Below are 22,492 nucleotides of genomic sequence, written 5' to 3' on the forward strand. Positions count from 1 at the left end.
TTGTACAATGATGTTTTTCGAATCTATAGTAATAGTAGTATAATGCTTTCAAGAAGTGAGTCATGAGTTTCGAATATGAAAAATGAATTTGAATCAAATGGATATTGTTGGAAACAATTGGAAACATTAACAACTCACAATTGTTGCAAGATTGAAGAAGCATGTCTTGAATATATAATATGAAAAAATAAGATTGTGGCCATTGTTGAAAAAAACTTGAAACTGTTGACAAATCACCATTTTGCGAGTTAGAATAAGTGGATCTCGAAATTTCAATATTAAAATTGAGCACGACGAATTTTGTGAACAAAGAAGATTTGTCCATGATGCAAAACTTATTCAATTTAACAAGAAAAGTAAAATGAAGATAATACTAAATTTAACATGTCCAGTAAAACTGAAGAAATTGCACGACTTGGCCTTCAAATGGGCTGATCTCTATTTTTCCCCTTTAGCAATCCTTATGTCTAGTGCACATAAGTTTTTTTAAGGGCACAAGACATAACTTGTGTGATCTTATAATAAACTAAGTTTTTTAAGGGCGCAAGGGCGTAAAAGTTGTTGGTTAAAGACCGGCACAAAATAAGGACATTAGTGCCGATGACCCAGCAAAACTTGGGAAGGCCCATCTTCCCAGAATTGAAACATTATCTGGGCCTTGTGGCCCAAAGTTGGATATAACCCACTACATTTTTGAATAAAGATTGAACGGCTCTTTCCCTCTTCTCACAACGGAAAAAAAAAACCTTGGACTAGGGTTTTCAATTGTTTCGCTGATTCTTCTTATCACTTTTGCAATCTACAATTCAATTGCTGAAAGAGTTGGTTCGCATTCCTCAAAGTAGATCTAGAGGTGAAACTTTCTCCATTTTTTACTTCTAAACGTACTAAGACCATTTTAGGCTAACAACTTCTAGAAGAATTAAGAATACTGTTGGAAGTAATTGAGAATTACAGCACTGAAAAGTAATTTATGTGTGCACGTACTGTAATGGTCAACCTAGCAGCATCAAATATGCAATGCCTTATAACTTGTTGTTTCACTGTAGCTGTTCATACTAGGGACCTTATTTTCCTTTGATTAGTTTTAAACTTTTAATTTTATGTTGGTCAAGTTGATTTGTTTTATCTCAGATGCTTATTTTTTAACAGAAGATGTCGTCGCTCTAATTATACGCCTAAACTCCCTCTGGTCAATTTTACTTGTCATGTTTTTTTTTTTTTGCACGTCCCTTGAGAAAGCATTAATTAAATGGGTAATTTGACTAAATTATCCTTATTTATGCTTTCTTCTCAATTTAATACAACTCTCTTTTTCACTACATAAATCTCTCTCCATATTTATTGAGTAAGGGTAAAGGTGGAAACTAATAGTTAATTATATCTTGGTTTTCTAAAACGACAACTATTTTGGACCATCTATTTTTAGCAAGGACGACATGTAAAGTGGACCGGAGGGAGTAGAAGATAAAAGAGAAAGTTTACATCCAACCTACTCCGCTAGAATGATGTAGGATTTTGGTTGTTATTGAAAGTTTGTGAAGTTGTAGCTCACAACTACTCTGTTGTAGCTCACAACTACTCTTTCTTTTCCTAATTATGTGTGTTTTTGCCGTTTTCTTTCATTTATTTTCAAGTAAATTGTGATTTGAATTATACTTTACTTCGCTATGCATAGGAGCCTATCATCTTTCTTGTAGATAGCCCTTCAAAGAAAATTTGTCACCAGTAGGCCTTTTATTTGATTGTAGGAGTAATCAACTTCATTATCTCAAAAACACTTAAAATAATTGTTTTTTATTGAATGTTTCTATTTTTTATGTTGTTCTTTCAATTAAGTGGATGCGTCTACTTTTACTTGTTGTAAATGTTTTGTTCATTGTCCTTGCAATTAAGGCACTAGGCTCCTATATGATTCTACTGAATAATTTTGTCCTAATATGAAGGTGCTTATAACACGAGCTTTCTTCTTCCAGGTTTATACTGCTCTTTATATTTAGAACATGGAGAAAACAGACAATGCAGTAGCTGAAGAAGGAGTTCTGGATCTCAAAAATCAAAGCTTTCTGCTCGGGACAGAGAAGTCAAGTTTTCAATCTCCTTTACCTTTGGAGAAGAGGGGGATCACCGGAGTTGCAACAGGTTTTTCATCTGTTACACCAGCGAGAAAGAACGAGCAATCACACATTACACATGAAATAGATATCGCTGAGCTTCCTGAGAAGTCTGTTCCTCATTAAACTAGACTATAAGTTTATCCATGTAATGGTTTCTAACTCTAACAGTGAGTATGTTTTGATCTTCAGATACAGAAACTTGTCAGAGTTCTTTGATCGCATGCTTTGCTCGTTGAGGTTGCTCAGTCTACGAAAACGGTCACCTACTTTTCAGAACGTATCCAGTCAGGTTGAAGTACTGACAGGAAGGTAGCTGGGTGGTTGCATACCTCATCTCCTCATTACTGCTTTGGCTTGACTATCTTATCAGTGCAGATTTCCTTCTATATCTGTTCTTTTCTCTAAATTCCTTTCCTGTATGTGGTAAATGGTAATATCTCTGCAATTTTTTGTTGACGGTGGCAGCTCTCTTTCTGGTTTTCATTCTTGAGAAAATCAAAACAAAAAGGGTCCCAAAGCTAGTAGAAAATGTTATAACATACATGAATGATATTACCTTCTTCAAGCTCTTGTACATATCTCTCCTTTCAGAATTACCCATGATTGGATTAATGTCTTGAAAGGATCGAGAAAACAGAATTTAACAATTTGAAGCTATTAAATGGCATTTGTTTCAAAACCAGGCGACTTGTCTTTCACCAATAACCATTCTCCTAATAGTTTGGTTGAAAAAAGATTTCAAGAAAATCTCAAAAAACAAAATCGACACTTTTTGAAAACAAACACCACCTGAATTGGTTTATTGATCTTTCATTTATTTTAAAGAAATCTTTTTGACTTATCCCTTAAACAATAGTATTGAGCCATATAATATGCTTTGCTGTGGAATAGTAAATATTTGGTGTTGCCAGTTGCAACATTTACTGAAAAGAAGTGCGAACCACTTGCTTTTAATCTGCTGAAAATTGCGGATATCAAAGGAACTAGAGCACCATGTATATAACAGTTGTTTTTCGACTGCTGAGCTATGAGCACTAGCAAGTAGCTCACTTGTAAGCATTGGTGGGTCACAGAGATATGTTTGACTTGTTAGTTGTTACATAGATTCTCCCATATATATTAAGTTGTATGAAGTGAAGTATCATGACTTTGTTTAGTGATGTAGTGATACTTAGTCCCGCTTTTGTTGGAAACATGTGGATTTATGGATTTATGAAACTGAGCTATGGAAGGGTGATAAAGTGGGTTGTCTAGGATTGAGGGCGTAGTTGTTGATGTGGATTTATGGGTTGCAAATGCTATCAGTTTTAATTCACTAGTAAATCTACTGTCCCCTGACTGCAGCCATAAAATGTATCATACTAGAATATAGTGGTATCATTTTCTTTCTCAGTCCATTGTTGGAACATATTTCAGCAATTAAGTCTATATTCCTCTACTTCCTTTTTCAGAAAATTCACACACAGGCATCTCGCACAGATAAAGTACATAATTCCTGAAGCCATTCAGATAGATAAATTACTGGTACATGATGCAAAGACCATATGCATGAAGCCAGATGTTAAAATTACCTTGCATTTTGATGTTGTGGAAGATGACCAAGAACAATCGAAGTTTATGACCCTCAGCAGTCTTTTTGCATCCAAACTGATGGGTTTTCTCCATAAACATGCTCAGGTAATCACCCTTAAAGTTTTGGTATTTACCGGTTTCTGGAAAAACTCTTCAAACTAGTCTTGACACAAGTGGAATTGGATATGCAGAATCTGGTGCTTCAGTAAACATTTATATCCAATCGAAAAATACCCTCCTTGTTTCTCTTTTCTCCTCTCATGCATAGACCTTTTCTCCTCTAATGCATGAAAAATATTGCTGTATTCATAACCAGATAAAGTTAATTGTTCAAGAATATTTCTTGCGATATCACATCACTTCAATTGCTGATTTGTTAGGTTCTTTATTTACTATTTTATGAAGAGCTACTGCAAAGGATTTCTTTATTTGAATGGATATAAGTTGTCTTAATCCAGAATAATGTATTGTAACTCTGTGCATTAGATTTTGTTCTTGCTATTACTTATCAACTCTTTCTTGAAATAATTTTGCTCTTTAAATTGGTTTTTGAAGCATAGAATGTGTGATATCCTGCTATTTGGAGGTCAAGACACATATCATGCATCTTTATTTTTGCAACTAAGTTGATTCCATCATATATATACTCTGAGATTTTAATTTTGCACTGTAAACAGGATTGCGACTTCCCCGAAGCCATACTTCCTGATCCGTTTAACCAAAGCTGCCTCACTAGCAATGCAGACAAGTCGCCTATTGGTTTATCAAGTGCTCATGAATCCAAATCATTATCGTCATCCCATCTCTGTCCATCCTTCAGTCCACGCTTTTCTCGGCAAACGGCTTCTGCAGAAGCAAAACTAGATCACCTCTCGGTACCTTTGTCCACATGCTCAACTTGTGAATCTGAGTGTACATTGAATCAGGAACTTGACTCTAAAAGGACATCTCCTGAGTCATTCAAATCTTCTATCAACCTGAACAATGTTGAAGCGAGCCAACCTATACCGGCTTGTAGTTTGGTTGATGAAAGTGAAAGAACTCCTGTGAAGATTCTGTCTGAGAGTGAACTAATGGTTGAAACACCTGCTCTGCCCACACCAAAGAGATCGGTGCCTATGACCGAAGATAAGCACAAGAAAATGACAGATCAAGACTCTGTTGTTTCCAATGTAACTGTCAAAAGGTCATTAGATTTTTTTACATTGGCTGGAGAAGAGACGCATGATGTCCTTAAAATGGAAAGGAAGACGATTTCAAAGGAAGATCACGTTAATGCTGATATATGCTCTCATGAGGTACCATTTATTACCTGGGAAAGTTCTTAGATATTTTTACATTTAGAAAAGCCGCAGAGAAGTTTCTGATATCAATGTGATTAAGTTCATCTGAACACTCAATAGCTTGCCTGTCGATTACCTGTGTTTCTCTTTGCTCATTTAGTCTTGAAACGGTGTTGATCCACTATCTTTTACTAGTTTAAAACAATTTAGCTTTTACTACTGTAGTCAATTTATTATTGCTTTACCTTGAGTCGAGGGTCTATCGGAAACAGCCTCTCTACCTCCCAAGGTAGGGGTAAGGTCTGCGTACGCTCTACCCTCCCAGACCCCACTTGTGGAATTACACTGGGTGTATTGTTTTTTCTTGTTGTAGTTTTTGCTGGCTAGGTATTTCTTCCTTCCGCTATCTTTGGTATAACTTATAAGCAGCTAAGTATTATGCTAATTTGGGCATCTATTTCCTGATTGGCTATTTGGTATTAGTATAGGAATCTTGTAGCGCACCTAAGGGTGTGGCCTAGTGGTCAATAAAGTGGCTGCAAATCTTGGAGACTAGGGTTCAGATCCCAAGAGAAGCAAAAAACAGTAGGTGATTAATTTCCATCTGCCTAAGCACACCAGTTTGCCTAAGGTTTAAAACAAAAGTACAAGTTTTCCAGAGGAAGGTGATAAAAGTTATCTTACAAAGGAAGAAACAACTAGACTGTTACCTTTTTCAAAAAAAAAAAAAAAAAAAAAAAAAGGAAGAAACAACTAGAAAGTAGAAATTAGATGACATGCAGTGGTTGACATGCATGTATGCTAGTAAAAGAGATTATTGGAAATGTTTTCTTTTTGTTCTTTGGATTCATCAATCTTTAAATTTATGCAACAAGACTTTTCTTTTTTCTTTTCTTTCTATTTCCCTTTTTGCCTTTATAACAGTGGTGTCTGGACCATTGTGTGTGCATCTCGACTATTCCATTGGGAACCTGCTGCACTGCTTATGTATGGCAATAAAACAGTTCTAAACATTGAGTTATCAATTTTGTGCAAGGCAAAAAAGGGCAAGGTTTTTGCGTGATTTAGGTGGAATTTGTTTGAACAACAATTTTAGGTGGAATAAAAGTCCATGATGCTGGATCAATAAATTACCTAACCCTCCGCCCCCCCCAAAATGATATGTGATGGCTCAAGAACAACCAGAGTAAAGTTGAAAATGAAAGTGAAAACACTATTAAATGGTGGATACATCAGTTTTCATACAATAATAACTTATTGATATTCGGAAAGTTTCCCCACCCCCCCGATGTACAAGTGGTATTCTAAAGTGAAGCACCCATGCATGGTTCTCTGCAGAAAACACCCAATCATCTATACTTTGGAACCTTGTGGGTACACAGAACTTTTTCATTCATCTCATTATGTTGTCGCGATTTGTTGAATCTTGTGGTTAAATGGGATTGCCATCATCCAGGTGTATGATTGAATTGCCTTATGTCTACTTTAGCATATTCAGAGCTGAAAGGCAACTTGGACTGTTGCCTCCACATTTTCGCTTGCGTTGTTGATATGTTTACCATGAAATTAATTGTGAATATCTTCTGGTAGGTTCAGGAAAGGAGTTGCTTCTTTAGCAAGGAAGCGAAGATTTATCAAAGACATATAACTGCAGCCCGGCAGGAATCGTTTGGTTTATCCGATCTTGTTCGTCTGATTCACCGCATTTTTCAGTCTGTTGGCTGTCGTTCGATGACTAAAGTGGAACTTGTTCACAAGATCATAGTGAATGACTACGATATTGATGAGAACAGTATGCTCAAAAGCTGTTTCTATTCTTTCTTTCTTTTGCTGACTCGTGTTGATCTATTTTATGATCTTGTATGCATTTTGTATTCATGTAGCTGATGTGGAAGGGCAGATAGAAGTTCTTGAGAGGCTAGTTCCAGATTGGCTATGCAAGAAATCTGCTCCTACTGGAGACCTTTTGTACAGGTATCTATCATGTAAAACATTATACTACTTTTGGTTTGATCTGACTGTGTGAGGGAGCGTGCTGTGGTAGGATTTTTTTTTTTTTTTTTTCTGTTCTAGAGGTCACAGATTCAGTTTGCAAAGGCATTTTCTCCAGAGTCTACTTTTCCACTGTCATTTAGGTGATTTTGTGGACTCGGAGACTGTTTTCCTTAAAACCTTTATCCATTTTATATACTTGAAATTTGGCTTTTAAAAGGCAGGGTCAATATTGTTGCATTGATAGTGATAAAGGGAAGGCAACTAACCATGCTTAGTTGCCTTTAGATTTGCTTCATGTGAACGAGTGAGAGAAGATTTTGGTGATTGGTTGGATAGCAATTTAAAAGAGGGCTCCTTGTATAGGAGTTTGAGAGGAAATTAGGAAAGTTCCCTACTCTTTGAGATTCCTAATCATTTTGATATAATCATGACTTTCAACAATGACAAAATCATAAGAAATATTCTATAATTATTTTTAGCGATTCTCTTGAGTTTTAACTCTTTTTGATTGTCATTTAAGCTATCATTAGCTTCTAGCATCTATCATTTTTGTCAAAGCTTTGTTGAGGAGACAACCGTAAACCAATAAACTTTGGCGAATGTTCACTTGAATAGCTTCTTTATGGTGAAGAGTATAATGGTTGCATAAACTTTTGGAGAATGTTAATTTTCCTGGCTTCTTTTGGTGAAGTATATCATTGTTCTTCTCTTACTAATTTTTGGCTGTACTATACTTGGTTATTCATGGTTTTAAGTCTTGATGTATTGTAATGCTGTTTCTGGGTGTAGTATCAAGAAAGTTTCGGACTTGAACTCTGTCTGCGAAAGGGTTGTAGGTGTATGATCCATTTGGTGCGAGGTTAGTGGCCTTGCACTTCTGTTATTATAAAGAAAAAAAAATTGTGTGATTAACTCACTTACAAAAGAAAACGGGACAATTATCCTAACCTTAGATATGCTATGAAGGCTCCTCTGCAAGCTTGTGATAATTTATGCTCTTTTCCAGGGGACATTTTGTTGGAGCTCCGATAATTTATGCTATTTTTCGACTCTCGTGCAGCATATACAGGAACTTGGTGCATTACCGGAGTATTTGAGAGACAAGGGAGGATGAATATTGTCCCAAAACATGTAGTGAATGCATACGGCCTTGTAATTCTATCTGAAGTAGATTAGTATCAATGAAGGCTGTGGAGCAGCCTGTTGGCATTAAAGTTGCTGTAGATTTGTAGTATGTAATACTAACTCACCTGATTGATTGATGGAGCAGCTTGGTGTTGCATTTCCTCCTCGTCATTCCTGCTTTTATTCTCTCCATCCTTGCCTACATTTACATGTATTTCCTCGTAACACTTTATAGAATTCACTCATTCACTAATATATTATATAAAATAATAACTCAAATGTTTAGGATTCGGTATATTTGATGAAACGCATCAAATATTGGTTCGGTGTTTTTCAATTTTTCTCATGTTTGTTTGGTCAAAATTTTAATTTTTTTTTTTTTTTTGAAAACAAGTTCTTTAAAAATGGGGAAAATGACTTTCCTAATCAAAGTAGGGAATCAAGTCTACAAGTGGAATTTCACCAACCACCCTACCATTGCCCAACCCACCACCGAACCCCAAACAACTCTCTCAACCCCACGCACCACTACAACCCCCCACCTGCCTCCAAATTCTTTTTTTAAGTTTTAAATTTTTTTTCTTAAGAAAAAAGATTTAAAATGTATTTATTTTTAACACCACCCACCGCCCATGACCCCACCACCCCTTCCAAAAAAATAATATTTAAAAAAAAAATAGTTTTGAAGAATTCTTTTTGATTTTCTACAGCCCCCGTTCCCCCAACCTTCCGCCCCACTAACACCCCCGCCCGAATGTTCTACTTCATATTTAATTTTGTTTTTTTTAAAAAAATTATAAAAATGAAAAGTTTGCATGGTTGAATTTGGTGAGGTGGGTAAGAAAAAATTTCCCATTGTTTTTATAATTTTTTTATAAAAATAAAATAAAATTTATGAAATAGAAAATTTGGGAGGAGTAGAAAGGTTGGATGGAGCGGTGGGTGGTGGTGTGGGGTAGGGTGGGTGAAGATGGAGTGCGTTCGAGGTGGTTGTTGGTTGGTGGTGGGGTGGGGAGAGATCAAGAATTCTCACCATTTCTTAGATTTATGGACCCAATTCAATTCGGTGAGATCTTTCATTCACATTGGTAAGTGTGGGGGTTGGTGTTCGTATGGGGTTAGGGGGTTAGTGGGGCTTCGGTGGTATTTTCCAAAAAATATTTTCTATCAACTAACCGAACATGAGAAAATAAGTTAGAAATTCATTTATTTTTCACTACCCAACCGAACATGAGAAAATATGTAGAAAATTCACTTATTTTCCAAGAATACCTTTTTCAGGAAAACATTTTCCTCCGTACCGAACGCACCCTATATATGTATTGGAAGTTAAAGGGTATAAACTACCTAATTCCTTGGGCTTGAATGGCCCTTGTATTAATGTTTGGTACTCATAAACCATAATCACTCTAATCGTAATTGCTTTTGTTTAATTAGTTTCAGAGAACTCTTTTCCTTCTAATTCCATTTTATTTGGACTAATATTTGAACTCTAATGAATACACACGTCATCCCAAATTCACAAGACATTTGTAGAAATGACCGCCAAAGGCAAACGTCGAAGCTTGGAGGAAATATTAGCAGTAACCAAAATGCTGCCCATTAAATAAAAAATAGTCGGCGAATGTATAATGTGTATAATCCATGTATACTATATAGTTATGCATTATAGAAGTATCAAGTGAGTGGACAAAGTATTGAAGTGTTGGTACATTGATGAGAAAAGGCCATAAATAGTTTATCTGCCAGGAAAGAGCTAAAATATCCCTTAACATATACACTTCACATATTTGTAACTATCTAAAAACTTATCAAATTGTCTCCATCTATTTTTTTTATAATATACATATAAACTCATAAACTTTCGTGAGATTAATCATTAAAAAAGAGCATTCATGGAAAAATATTTAATTTGATATTTTAATCAAGTTCCTATTGTTCTAAAAAAAAAAAAAGATTTAAAATGTCGTCTTAAAGATTTTAAAATTTTAAAGACAAACTCGAGTGATGAATTTATTGATATTCTTTAAACACTACTAAAATGTTAAATCGAAGGAAAAAAACCGATGAAAAAAAAACTTTGAGATTTAAAGACCTTTTAAATAATTTGTTATTTTTTCAATAATTTTTTTAAATCTTTCTTTTTAAGAAAACCCGACATAGGTTTTCGATTATTTTTTGCACAAAAATGAGTGAAAAAATATAATTATTTGTTATATTATTTTCTAAAATAAACCGGTGGAGTCCGTCGGTTTTTTATTTTTTATTTTTTTATAAAAAATCGACGGAGACGGAGTTTATCGGGTTTTTAGAGCGAAAAACAAGATAAATTAAATCAAGTTAAAGTATATGAACAAAAAATATCCTTGGTCTTAGTAAATGTCCACTTTAATGCCAAGGAACATACCATAATCACTCTAAGTTCCTAGATTTCATTCTTTAATTTAAAAAAAGAAAATGACGACCGTCAGCTTTTTTTTTATTATTTTTTTTAACAAAATAATATTTGAGGTCGGTTTTAATAAACACGCGCGTCATCCAAACGCAGAGAGAACTCGAGAAATGACCACCAAAGGCAAACGTCGAGCTATATGAGAGAGAATATGTGTCCTATGAATGGTTTAACGATTAATGCTGCCCATAAGTCAACGTTTATAAAAAAATAGTCGGCAAATGTATAATGTGTATAATACATGTATACTATATTGTATATGCATTATAGATCATTTTCAAGTAACCCAAAGTATTGATAAGTGACGGTTTTCTCGTACATTGATGATACAAAACAGTGAGAAAGTGGCAGTAACAACTACAACCTTGAAACGTCTACTTGACAAATGCATAAGCCATAAGAATTTAATCAAGCAAATTCATGCTCAATCCATTACATGTGGTATCTTCACACAATCTCATCAATCTTTTGCCTGCAAATTACTCAATGTATACACTAAACTGAACAAACCATTTCATGCCCACAAGGTGTTCGATCAAATTCCCCAACCAGATATTGTCTCCTGGACTTGTCTTCTATCTCTACATTTGCAATTACAACAACCCACTAAAGCCTTTTCTCTGTTCAACCACTTATTGGTTTCAACTTCACTTAAACCTGATTCCCATTCAATAGTTGCAGCTCTATCAGCTTGTGCTCGTACACAAAACCTGATTAATGGAAAAACAGTACACGCTATGGTTTATAAATTTATTAATCAACCTGAACCCATTATAGGCAATGCACTGATTGATATGTATAGCCGAACGGAGAGAATCCATTTGGCTCAACGTGTATTTAACAGTATGTGCGTTAAGGATATCGCTACTTGGACTAGTTTGCTCAATGGGTTTGTAGTTTCCGGGGAAATAAAGTCTGCCTGGAAGTTGTTTGATGAAATGTCGCAAAGAAATGTGATCTCGTGGACCGTGATGATTGTTGGATGTGTACGTGGTAAAGAACCCGTTGGGGCATTAGAACTGTTTAAGAAAATGAGGAAGGAAAGTGATGATAGCCCCACCTCAATTACGATAGTTGCTGTGTTATCTGGTTGTGCTGATATTGGAGCTCTTGATTTTGGGATGTCTATTCATGGATATTTAAACAAGGTAGCGGGTTTTGTTATGGATGTTGGGGTAAATAACGCGCTGATTGATATGTACGCTAAAAGTGGGAATCTTGATTTTGCTACGACGATATTTAGGGGAATGATAAAGAAGGATGCGTTCTCGTGGACCAGTATAATTTTAGGTTTGGCACTTCACGGTAGGGGAAGAAATGCACTTGAGGTTTTTGATGAGATGTTGGAATCTGGGGTGACTGCAAATGGGATTACGTATCTTTCAGTTCTATCTGCTTGTAGCCATGCTGGATTAGTTAATGAGGGGAAGGAATTATTCAACAGGCTGAAGAATGACACTAGTTGTGCCACTAAAATAGAGCATTACGGCTGTATGGTGGATCTCCTTGGTCGTGCGGGTCATTTAGATGAAGCAGTGCGATTGATAAACCAAATGCCTATGAAACCGGATGCTGTTATATGGAGATCACTTTTGAGTGCTTCTGTCGCGAATAGAAATTTGGAATTAGCTGAAATGGCTGCGGAGAAAGCACTTGAATTAGAACCTTACGATGATGGGGTGTATGTACTGCTTTGGAATTTGTATAATTCTGGTAATATGTTGGAAGATGCTTCCAGGACAGTGAAGATGATGAGAGATCAAAGAATCAAGAAAAAGCCTGGGTGTAGTTGGGTCGAAATTAATGGAATGCTTCATGAATTTGTGGCCGAACCTTCTGGACAACATGTTTATGATGGTATTTACAGGGTTTTAGACACAGTTGTAAAGCAATCAAATTTGGATATTCTTACTTATCCTGCAGAAATGTAGTCTTTTGAAAGCTGTAAAATTTTCTGCCCTGGATTTGGTGTGAGGTTGGGACAAAGGACAAAAAGCTATAAGAAAAAGTTCCGGTCCTAGTTCTTTTAACTATGGAAGACACTTCGTAATGTTTGGCAGATAAACACAATGCAGTAAGTTATTCTCGGTTAATTATTCTTGGCAATATGCAAATCAGCAGAGGCGGATCCAGGGGTTCAGGATTCTATCACAACTCATTTGATTTACTGCATTTAAAATCAATTATTTACAGTTAATTAGTGAAAATTTTAACACATAGACAAAGTCTAAGCGAAAGCTTCTGAGTTTGAATGAAACCATACCCGTAACTCTACATCTGCCCCTGTGCAAATGCATCTATTGCACTCGTGTAGTTAGAATTTTCTTTTGTTGCATTTTTAGATTAGTATTGTGAATTGCAAGTTCTGGTTTTGTGTTCTCTCCTTCTCCATTCAATTCCTTGACTTGGTCATTGTATTTCTGGCACTACTAGGATTACAGTACTACTGCTATAATCTTGCCAGATAGTAGACTCTGATCATTTTTTCTGTTCTGTTCTTGCCTTTTAAGTTTTATTTCTTGGGTTTACTGGAAAAGAAAGACTCAATGTAGCCCCTAATCTGCGCGCAGCCCCTAATCAGGCTAATCAGCAGTACAAGTAAGAAACTTCCATTTTCCCCTTCTGATGGATACTTTAATAGATGATCTTTGACACGTCATGTGAGGTGCATCTAGATCATCTTATCCAGAGTATCCGCGTTTAATTTTCATGCTTAGCTAATGCATGATCTAATCTAAATAAAATATTGTCAACAAGTAGAATTGTAGCAGAACTAGGGGCCAGCATGTAACTCCAGTAATGATGTTGACTCGATTAAGTTTGGCCTTTTGAATGTTGAAACTTGGACTGGCAAAAAGAATTATATACATATATTATAAGTAAAATGAAGCTTAGAGGAAAAAGTAGCAGCATAATTTGCCAGCCATGAACTTATAACGTGCCGTACAGCAAAGTAGAAGCGACTAAAGCGCATTGTTTAATAAGCTATACGTGCTCATAATTTCTCAGTATCTTATCAATTTGTCAGAAAGTAGTAATTTGAAACTGAAATTGATCTAAAATTAGAAAGTCTAGGATTTTGTGAAAGTCAAACACCACCCAAAGAAGAAAACCAATTTTTTTTACATTTTTTTTATCCCAAGGCCATGCGCGTTTCTTGAATTCCCACACCTATAAAAACCCAAAAATCCTTCAATACAATTGCAACATTACCTCAACTCCACATACCAAATACAGCTCAAAATGAAGATCAATCAACTCTTCCTTCCCTTCCTCATCTTAGCCATCTCTTCTAACTCTTTCCTCTCCTCAGCAGCCGAAGCCCCGCCAGCAGTAGTTGACATTGACGGAAAGATACTCCGAACAGGCGTCGATTACTACATCTTGCCAGTGGTACGTGGCAGAGGTGGTGGACTCACCCTGGACAGTACTGGCAATGAAAGTTGTCCTCTTGATGCTGTTGTCCAAGAACAACATGAAATCGACAATGGCCTCCCATTGACCTTTACACCCGTTGATCCAAAGAAAGGCGTTATTCGCGAATCCACTGATTTAAATATCAAGTTTTCAGCAGCCTCCATCTGTGTTCAGACCACCCTGTGGAAGCTTGGTGATTATGATGAGACGGCGGGGAAATACTTTGTCAGCATCGGTGGAAATGAAGGAAATCCTGGCAGGGAGACTATAAGCAACTGGTTCAAGATTGAGAAATTTGAACAAGATTATAAGCTGGTCTATTGTCCTATGGTGTGTAATTTCTGCAAGGTCATTTGCAAAGATGTTGGCATCTTTATTCAGGATGGAGTGAGACGTTTGGCTTTGAGTGATATCCCATTTAAGGTTATGTTTAAGAAGGCTTGACGGTTTTAACTCGTCAAGGATTCAAGAAAAATGATAAAAGTAACAAAGTACTCAGCTTATTAATCTAATTGAATTTGTCTGAGATTGTACTGAATGTAGTTGTAATAAGAGAACCATGAGCTTCCAAAGTCAAGAAAATCTGTTAAAGAGTATATTTCTTTATGCCTTGTACTCTTGTGATTAATGTTGCTTCTTCAAGTCGAAAACATTATTATTGATGATTGATCTCTGTGTGTGTGTATTTATGCCCGGTCCTCTAATTTCCTTACACGCACACACACACACACACACACACTCTACTACAATAATCATGTTTTTATATCAATTTTGTGTTAATTATGTTATCTAATCTATATCTATATATATAATATAAAGCCAAGCGATAAGAAGGAAATTGACGTACACTTTTCTTTGTTGACATGATCTATTTATCTTTTTTCTCCTTTTTTGACTTCTTATCTCATTTTTCTCAATTGTTTTATTATAAAAAATCATCCCATAACTTACACCTCTTCAACTTCATAATTTCTACTTTAATTAGTATTAGTAATATCCATGCGTGAGCCACACCGAGGCTCAAAATATAAAAAAGAAACATACGAAGAAGCCTAAGCGTTCAACATCTACTATATATACATAAAAATAATTTTAACCCCGTAAAACAATGTTTTTTTCCGGGAGGGTTTGGATGAACACCTCGGCTCTGTGGTCTCATACACGGTAATATCCATAACTCCCGAGCCTTTTATGTTCAAAATCCTCAATTATTCAACTTTCTATTAGAAAACCCAATGCCAACCGTTTCTTGGATTAGAAGTGTTGTGTTTTAATAATATATATATATATATATATATATATATATATATATATAATATATATATATATAATAAAGGCAGCTTAGGAGAGGTGATGTGGCATGCCTCTAAAGCCAAGGATGACATTTATCCTTTTTCTCAAACTTTTGACATTCTTCTTAATTTTTCCTATTTATATGATATATTAAAACATCTAAATATTACTTCTTAATTACATTCTCTTAATTACCCATCTCTTTTTCAGTTTAGAAAGCTCAAAATTCATTGTCATCAATTTACGTGATTTAATGATCATTTATTACTCCCTCGGTTCACTTTTACTTATCCACTTTGGACTTTTCACGCTGTTTAAGAAATAATAAATGGAGTACATAATTTACCAATTTACCCATATTAATTGATGCATATTTTTATTGGATTTGAAAAATGATTTGAAGTGAGTAATTAATACTATGGGTAAAAAAGGAAAAAACAAATTGTCTTCTCTTGATATGCTAAAAGTGACAAATAAAAGTGAAAATCTATTTTTAGAATACTGGACAAGTAAAAGTGAACGGAAGGAGTATGCAACAAACAACGTAAAGAAGTTACCCATCTATCATTTTTCTTGATATTTTGCCTTTGTTCCAAAGAGTCCATATTGAAGGAAGTTAATTACACTGCCGTTTTCCTTTCATTTTGTGTACTCCATTTAATTTTATGCATTTAGTTGCCTATTAAACTTTCATTAATCACTCCATCAAGGCTCAAATATAACGTTGCCTTCACATATAGCTAGGTTTCTTGAAATTGTGATTTCATGATCCTTGGATAACATTTTTTTACTATATATAGTCTATTGCAATATTATGTCATTCACTTCATGCAATATAAGGATATTGAAGAGGAATATGGCATGTCTGGAAAAGCTATACGGAACGCCAATCAGTTGATTCGGTGTTCGTAAGTCATTTGTTTGACCTGACCACATTATTACAAGATGGTGTTCTTCGTAGAATGGATAGGGCCAGTCTTATTTTCATTTTCAATGTAATTGGTTGACATGCAAAATCCAAGCCTTATTCATATTGTATTGCAGACTTAAAGTAATCAATTTGAGATTGCTAATTTGTTTGTGATTCACTAATTTTCTGTTTTGCTAGCATCATTAAAGAGATTAATTTCATTCCAATTCTTGACTTTTCCCAGGCTATTGTGGCTTTATGGGTTTAAAGGATTTGACAAAAAGAAGGTCATGCAGAATTTGAAATATTGCAAGTTGTATCCCATGAAGAGGTGAGAAATCTTATACACCTATTTCTCATTCTTTCCATTTATTTGCTACATTAATAAACTGAAACGTCACTAATTCTTATGCGTTATGATCTTTCGCCTTTTTGCAGCAGTTGCGGATCCCTTTCCATTAGTTTGTGGAGTTCTTCTTCCTTTTTTTCTTTATAATTTTTCAAATATTTGACTTATTTGTTGTTTATGCAGGTTGATCAGTGTATAAATTTTTTGGAATTGGATTATTTTATTCTTAAAGATATTGTTAAAGTTATTTCACAAGGGAATTTTTCAATCTATTGTGAGGACCGATAATTGTTGCATCAATTATTACCTTTTGAAAAGGAGTAACTTGCTTCTTCTTGCTCCTGTTTTTGTTTTTCTTTTTCCCTTCCCATTTCTTCCTTGATTTTTGAGTATTGTAGCTTTTGTTAGTATAAAATGAAATTTTGAGTTATGCGTAGTTTAAAGAAAAAAAAAATTAGATTAATTCATTCTTTGAAAGGGGAAATAAGATGTATTTTAATTTTCTTGATGACAATTGTAGCCATTTGAAATTATTAGAAGTAGTGTTTTCAAGAAGTTATTATAGACTGTGTTGCTTGGACTCTTCAAAAATGTCATTGGGTGCGTGTCGGATCCTTCAAAAGTAGTGCATTTTTTGAGAATCCGACATGGGTGCGGCTGCATTTTTGGAGAGTCCGAAAGAACATAGTTTATAGATGCTTATAGAAATCTAGGAACTTCCTCCCATGAGTTTTAGTTGTTGACTATGAAATTGTTGTGTATGACAATTAAGGGTATCAAAATTAGGTTATTCACAATTTCTTTATGTGTATGAAATTTAGTGGAAATCTGTGAATACTTTTATATTGCCTATTTAGTTCTTCGATTGATTTTTAAATAATAATGAATTTCTTTCATGAATGAATGACACCGTGTATGAATTGATGCTAATGTCCATACTGAGTTCTATTGGTTTTTCAATCCAAAAAGAGTTTTAAAAAATGATCATTTCTCTGGTGTCAACTTAATCTGAAAATTTTATTTATTTTCTTAATAATTGTTTTGCTTTAGTAGTGAAAACAAGTCTACGCTCTATGCAAAATAGAATTTCTCTCTTTGTCTCTACTTGGTTTATAAAAAGATCGTTCTAAATTGACAGCTTCGCGCGGATGAATTCACTAGTTTTAATATATGATGAGGTTTGATAATATTGTTTGGGTGAGCTAAATGAGCTATGAATTAGAGAGAAATTACCATGTACCATAAAAAGTAACGGAGAAAAATCTTAACATCCCAACCATGTAGATTTTGCAAAAGAATATTTTTTATAGAGGGTGGGCATGTAAAAGATGAGCAAAACTTTCCGTCTGGAAAATACAAAAGCCGAAGTGCACTCACAGAGGCTGTCGGTCGTTTTTTTGATTTTTTCTTTTTGAAAAATACCGATTGCGGGCGGTCGATTTTTTTTTTTTTAATTGAAAAAGTTTTTCAAAATTAGACAATTATGAAATGTGTCATTCGGGGATCGAAACCCCCATCTTTACTATGGTAGGATACTTTTTTATCACTAAATTATTGATGCTCGTGGGTTTTAGACTTTTGTTTTTTTATTTATATCCTTCAAATTCATTTTTTCGTGAAAATACGGTCGGTTTCCTTTTAATTTTTAATATTTTGCAAAACCTGACCGACGTCGGTTGGTATTTCTAAAAAAAAGTGATATTTTTTAAGACCGAGCCCAGCCGGCTTTAAAAAATTTATTTATTTTAAAAAAGGAAAAAATCAAACTGCCGACGAGTCGATTTTGACCTTTTTTTAGTAGTGATAGCGACACCACCCGCATCCTTTACCATTTGGCCTTGATAAGTTACAGACCCTTTACACTCACAGACCACAATCTTGCCATTAACATCAGCGCCTTCCAGCGATCCTGATTCACGTTGGGAAATCTCTTGAACGTATATGATAGGCTATACCAAGGAAAATGAGGTACGAGGGAACTTTTTATTGTACAAGTGACTCGCCATCATATGCTTTCCCAATTTCTAGCACGGTTGTTGCTACTATCTTTCTATCATAGGTGTCAGCACCAACTGTGAGAATCCGAGGTGCCGCGTTAGACATTGTAGCATTGCCTGGACCATGGTTATCAACGGAGATGATCACCATATATAATAACTTTCCGTATTGCAGTGAAAGAACCAACGACGATACTGTCATCATAAAACTTTGCAGAAGGTAAACCAAGGGACAGAGAAAGTACGTCCGCCCCATCATCTATTGCAACATCTATCGCAACCAGTATGACATCGTTTGGACGTGCGGCCAAATTTTGTAAACACTTTGTACATGGAAATGTGGGCAAGAGGGGCCATACTGCACGTTGTGCCATTGGCATTGCCAAATATATTTGCACTAGCAAGAAAATTACCGGCAGCCGTGCTTGAAGGATGTGTGTCGTAACCTTCCTCATCAAATGGATCCGCAAGGCCACTCAAAAAGCTCCTCGCACCAATGGGCTTCTTGTTACATGTTATGTTTTCACATTTTCCTTTCCATTTTATCAGTGGAAGAGAGATGTTTTTGTCATGGAAAGAGGGATGGTGCGGTGTAATCCCAGTGTCTAGGACCCTAATAATCACACCCCTCCCATTATTGGATTCCTCCCGAATGCCAACGTCTTGCCCTATTTTTTTAAGTTATGCACATAGTATCCTAACTATGACATTTTTCGTGCAAAAATAGAACCTCATCATGACAATGATTTTGGACAGAAAAAAATGCACAATACATGCACATGACTCATTTGTTAGCCTTTTAAAGGATTGTAATAGCATATTCACTTAATTAGTTAGGGACAAAAATCAGAATAAAGTAATAATACTGTTGTCCCCCAAATAGTGGATAACAATTAAATTTGTAAGTGGTGCATAGGATATGTGGCTAGATTTAATAATAATGTAAGATAGTACCGAGTAGACAATGTTATATATTAATAAGTAATGGCAATAGAAACTAGAGAGGAAAGAGTTATCCAATGCTGTGTGTTGGTCCGGTGTGGAATGAACTTCCTTTAACCTAGCCAAATTACTTGAAGAAATAATTCTGACCCTTAGCTGATTACAATTTTGTGAATAGTGAAAAAGCTAACCCCAAAAAGGAAAGGATTGCCCTCTATTTATAGGTAATCATAAATGGGCCTTAATACAATGCCAAAAAAGCCTTTCTAGAAAAACCCTAAAATGGATAAGGTTGTCCGCGGCCTGACACCGTCGTTATCGGCGTAGATGGCGGAACGGTTTGGTGACGCGTGGCCGCTCCACAACCGATTATCCGGACCTACATTAGATACACTTTTTTTGGGTTCGGGTAAAACGTGCTCCGATAAAATACCTTCGACGCTGAAGTAGAGTTGAACGCGTTTGTACCCATTCGGCCCTGTCTTTTTACTCCGGTCCCACTGGACACAAGTTGACCCGGCTTTTACCGTATATAGATAGCCCCCACACTTTCCAGATCAGAGTTTCACCGAAGTGATGGGAAGTGGAAAAGACTCCTCCGGTGATTTCCTTAATAAATTTATTCTTACCTCGAAAATAAGCGGGAATCGTAACGTCTCTTCACGCCACGTCCTTCTGATTTCGGTCACGTGTCACATTCCGAATGGCTAACTTCGGCAACCGCCTCAGGGTCACGTCGCTTCAAATCACATCTCATTAAATTTCGAACACATGTCCTCTCTCGAGTGGCTGGCTTCGGTAACCGTCACGGTGATCTGTCTATATATGGGAGTTCGCATTTTTCACTTTTCACTTTTCACCTTTCACTTTCATCTTTTCTTAACTCCACTTCTTTGCTTAATCCTCTTTGTGATCTCGTAATCTCTTTATCTTCTACCATAAAGTCTTCAAATCTTCATCCTTTAAAACCAAATCTTCATATCTTTCAAGCCCAGACATTCATATATTCACCCAAGACATATCTTCATCCAAGCCTTCAAATCTTCATATTTACCCTTTATAAATTCGTATTTGATCAAAATGTTGACAAACACCGACTCTGATTCCCACTTTCTTCACCGAATGCCGAACTTACTACTAAACCTGGGGGTAAAGTAACTTTCAACCGAGCTAAAGACATAATACCATCGAAGCCCAATTTCAACCACGAATTTCTTGTTGAAAAGCAATGCGGACCCCGACCGAGGTTTCGATGTAAGACATTACCCCTCATCGATCACGAGAAGAGCATGTTCTCGAGTTCGAGCCGAGCGTATGTTGGGACAACCGCCACATCTGAAATTTTTGTTCTGGGTGATGATGAATACGCTCACCGATTTCAAAGAAGGGTTTCTATACGTTTATACGTATCCGTCTTCACTCTTAAGTTCAACCCTCCGATTGATCCGGTTATTCTCGAGATGTGCCGAACACATATAATATGTGCCTTACTGAGATTGGCCCGAATATTTTCCGTAGGGTCGTGACCCTTCATCTTTTGGCGAATAACGTCGACGAATTCACGTTAGCACACTTCATTGTTATATTGCCCAAGAAATCTTTCGCGGGGTTGTGATAAAGGTCTCCCGAAACGAGGCAAAAATCCAATTCTTTCCGGTGTTGACGAGGGATAGGGGGTAGAGAGTACAGTTCGAGCATTTTGTCGGGTTAGGACCACGAGACGTTATCTTAGCCGAGCTATATGCCTTTTCTTGAAAAGTGGAATGACAAACGTAAGTTTCTTAGATTTGCCTTTTCCACGGCATTCTTCGAGCATTTCTTCTTCCCCTTTTTTCTTTTTTCTTTTTTTTATTATTTCCAATATTACAACAAGCATAGCTTCCGCACTATTCGGGTTTTTGCGAATGGATCGAAGTAATCATCGGCCCACGGCATTTGCAAGATGAACGGACATGGCGGTTTGTCCCGTGACCGGTGGGTTGCGCAAAACCACATTAATATTTCCTTTCCTTTGACCCTTGTCATATTTTTCCTGTCTCAGCTTTTCTTCATTTAACCTTCTGATACCCAGGATTAGGTAAAGGTTCCGTGGAACCACGACCGGCATCAGCGAACGATCCTGCAACACCGGGTGAGGATTTTGACACATCAGCTCGGCTTATTGTTGCGGCTGAAAAGAAAAAGAGGAAACCTTCAACCAAGGGCCAAAAGAAGAAGAAAAGGTCGAGGGATGATGCTCGAGGTCTGAGGGACGAGGGCGAGAACTCGATATACTGATTCGAAGAGTCGAGTCAGGACCCTCCGTTGCTGCTACTATCGGGTTCGAGACTGCTCCGGTCAAGGTTTCAACTCCGATTACAGGTGGGGAGGATGAGGTTCCTTTTTCTCTAGTAACCGAGTATATCTAAGCTCCGATTCCACTAAGGTCCGTTGAATTTATTGATATTTCAGGTGACGCCTCACCCGAGGCAGCGCCCTTGGTAAAAATGCCTAGAAAGACCGGCCCAACTTTAGGGACCGAGATGACCCAAAGGGTTGAAACGGCTCAAGAGGTCGAGATTACAGCGGCTACCGACCTGCCGCCAAGTGTCGAACCGCCCACCGCGGCCGGGCAAGGACAACCAGGGCCAGCGGCTCCGGCTCCTCCTGCTCCTTCTTCGGGACAGGAGAATCTCGATGATATGCTTGCCGATACTCCTCCCGCTACGGGGGAAGCCGGGGGTTTGGTCGCCTCGGTATTCCCCTCGACGACGAGGGTTGCCGGCTTGTCACCGAGTCAGGTTCGAGATCAAAACTTGTTGATATTTTCCCAGCCCCGAGTGTAGAACTGAGGAGGACGAGGTCGGTCGTAGTCACCGTTGTTATACCTCGCATTTCGTACATTTGAATATTCCGAGTTAGTGGCGGGGAGTTAAGGACAAGGTTACTGATTTTTTTAGAATGCGTAAGTTGCATATTCATCTTTTTTTGGTATGGAGTGTCAAGGGTAAAATTGGAATAAGGAAAATTAAGGGCAAATGGGAAAAAAATTATTTCATGA

The 22,492-nt window shown here is 36.6% G+C and overlaps 3 protein-coding genes across 7 annotated transcripts; all 3 read left to right on the plus strand.

Moving 5' to 3' along the window:
• Window positions 1-695: 695 nt before the first annotated feature.
• LOC132056127 (CDT1-like protein a, chloroplastic) lies at window positions 696-8,382 on the plus strand. 5 transcript variants are annotated; one of them, XM_059448206.1, is made up of 9 exons: window positions 696-853; window positions 1,977-2,224; window positions 2,307-2,426; window positions 3,569-3,794; window positions 4,367-4,987; window positions 6,563-6,764; window positions 6,856-6,946; window positions 7,757-7,826; window positions 7,974-8,382. In XM_059448206.1, exons 2-8 carry the CDS (start codon window positions 2,004-2,006, stop codon window positions 7,809-7,811), a joined length of 1,536 nt encoding a protein of 511 aa, XP_059304189.1. In that variant the 5' UTR covers window positions 696-853; window positions 1,977-2,003; the 3' UTR covers window positions 7,812-7,826; window positions 7,974-8,382. The 5 variants fall into 5 exon arrangements, with proteins under 5 accessions (XP_059304189.1, XP_059304190.1, XP_059304186.1 ...); XM_059448207.1 differs by having other exon boundaries at window positions 8,028-8,382; XM_059448203.1 differs by lacking the exon at window positions 7,757-7,826.
• Window positions 8,383-10,865: 2,483 nt separating this feature from the next.
• LOC132056128 (pentatricopeptide repeat-containing protein At2g22410, mitochondrial-like) lies at window positions 10,866-12,923 on the plus strand. Its single transcript, XM_059448209.1, has one exon. It carries the CDS (start codon window positions 10,868-10,870, stop codon window positions 12,473-12,475), a length of 1,608 nt encoding a protein of 535 aa, XP_059304192.1. The 5' UTR covers window positions 10,866-10,867; the 3' UTR covers window positions 12,476-12,923.
• Window positions 12,924-13,732: 809 nt separating this feature from the next.
• LOC132056129 (kunitz trypsin inhibitor 5-like) lies at window positions 13,733-14,630 on the plus strand. The gene has a single exon (XM_059448210.1). It carries the CDS (start codon window positions 13,788-13,790, stop codon window positions 14,403-14,405), a length of 618 nt encoding a protein of 205 aa, XP_059304193.1. The 5' UTR covers window positions 13,733-13,787; the 3' UTR covers window positions 14,406-14,630.
• Window positions 14,631-22,492: the final 7,862 nt, after the last annotated feature.

This window comes from Lycium ferocissimum, chromosome 5 (genome assembly GCF_029784015.1).
Source record: "Lycium ferocissimum isolate CSIRO_LF1 chromosome 5, AGI_CSIRO_Lferr_CH_V1, whole genome shotgun sequence".
NCBI lineage: Eukaryota > Viridiplantae > Streptophyta > Magnoliopsida > Solanales > Solanaceae > Lycium > Lycium ferocissimum.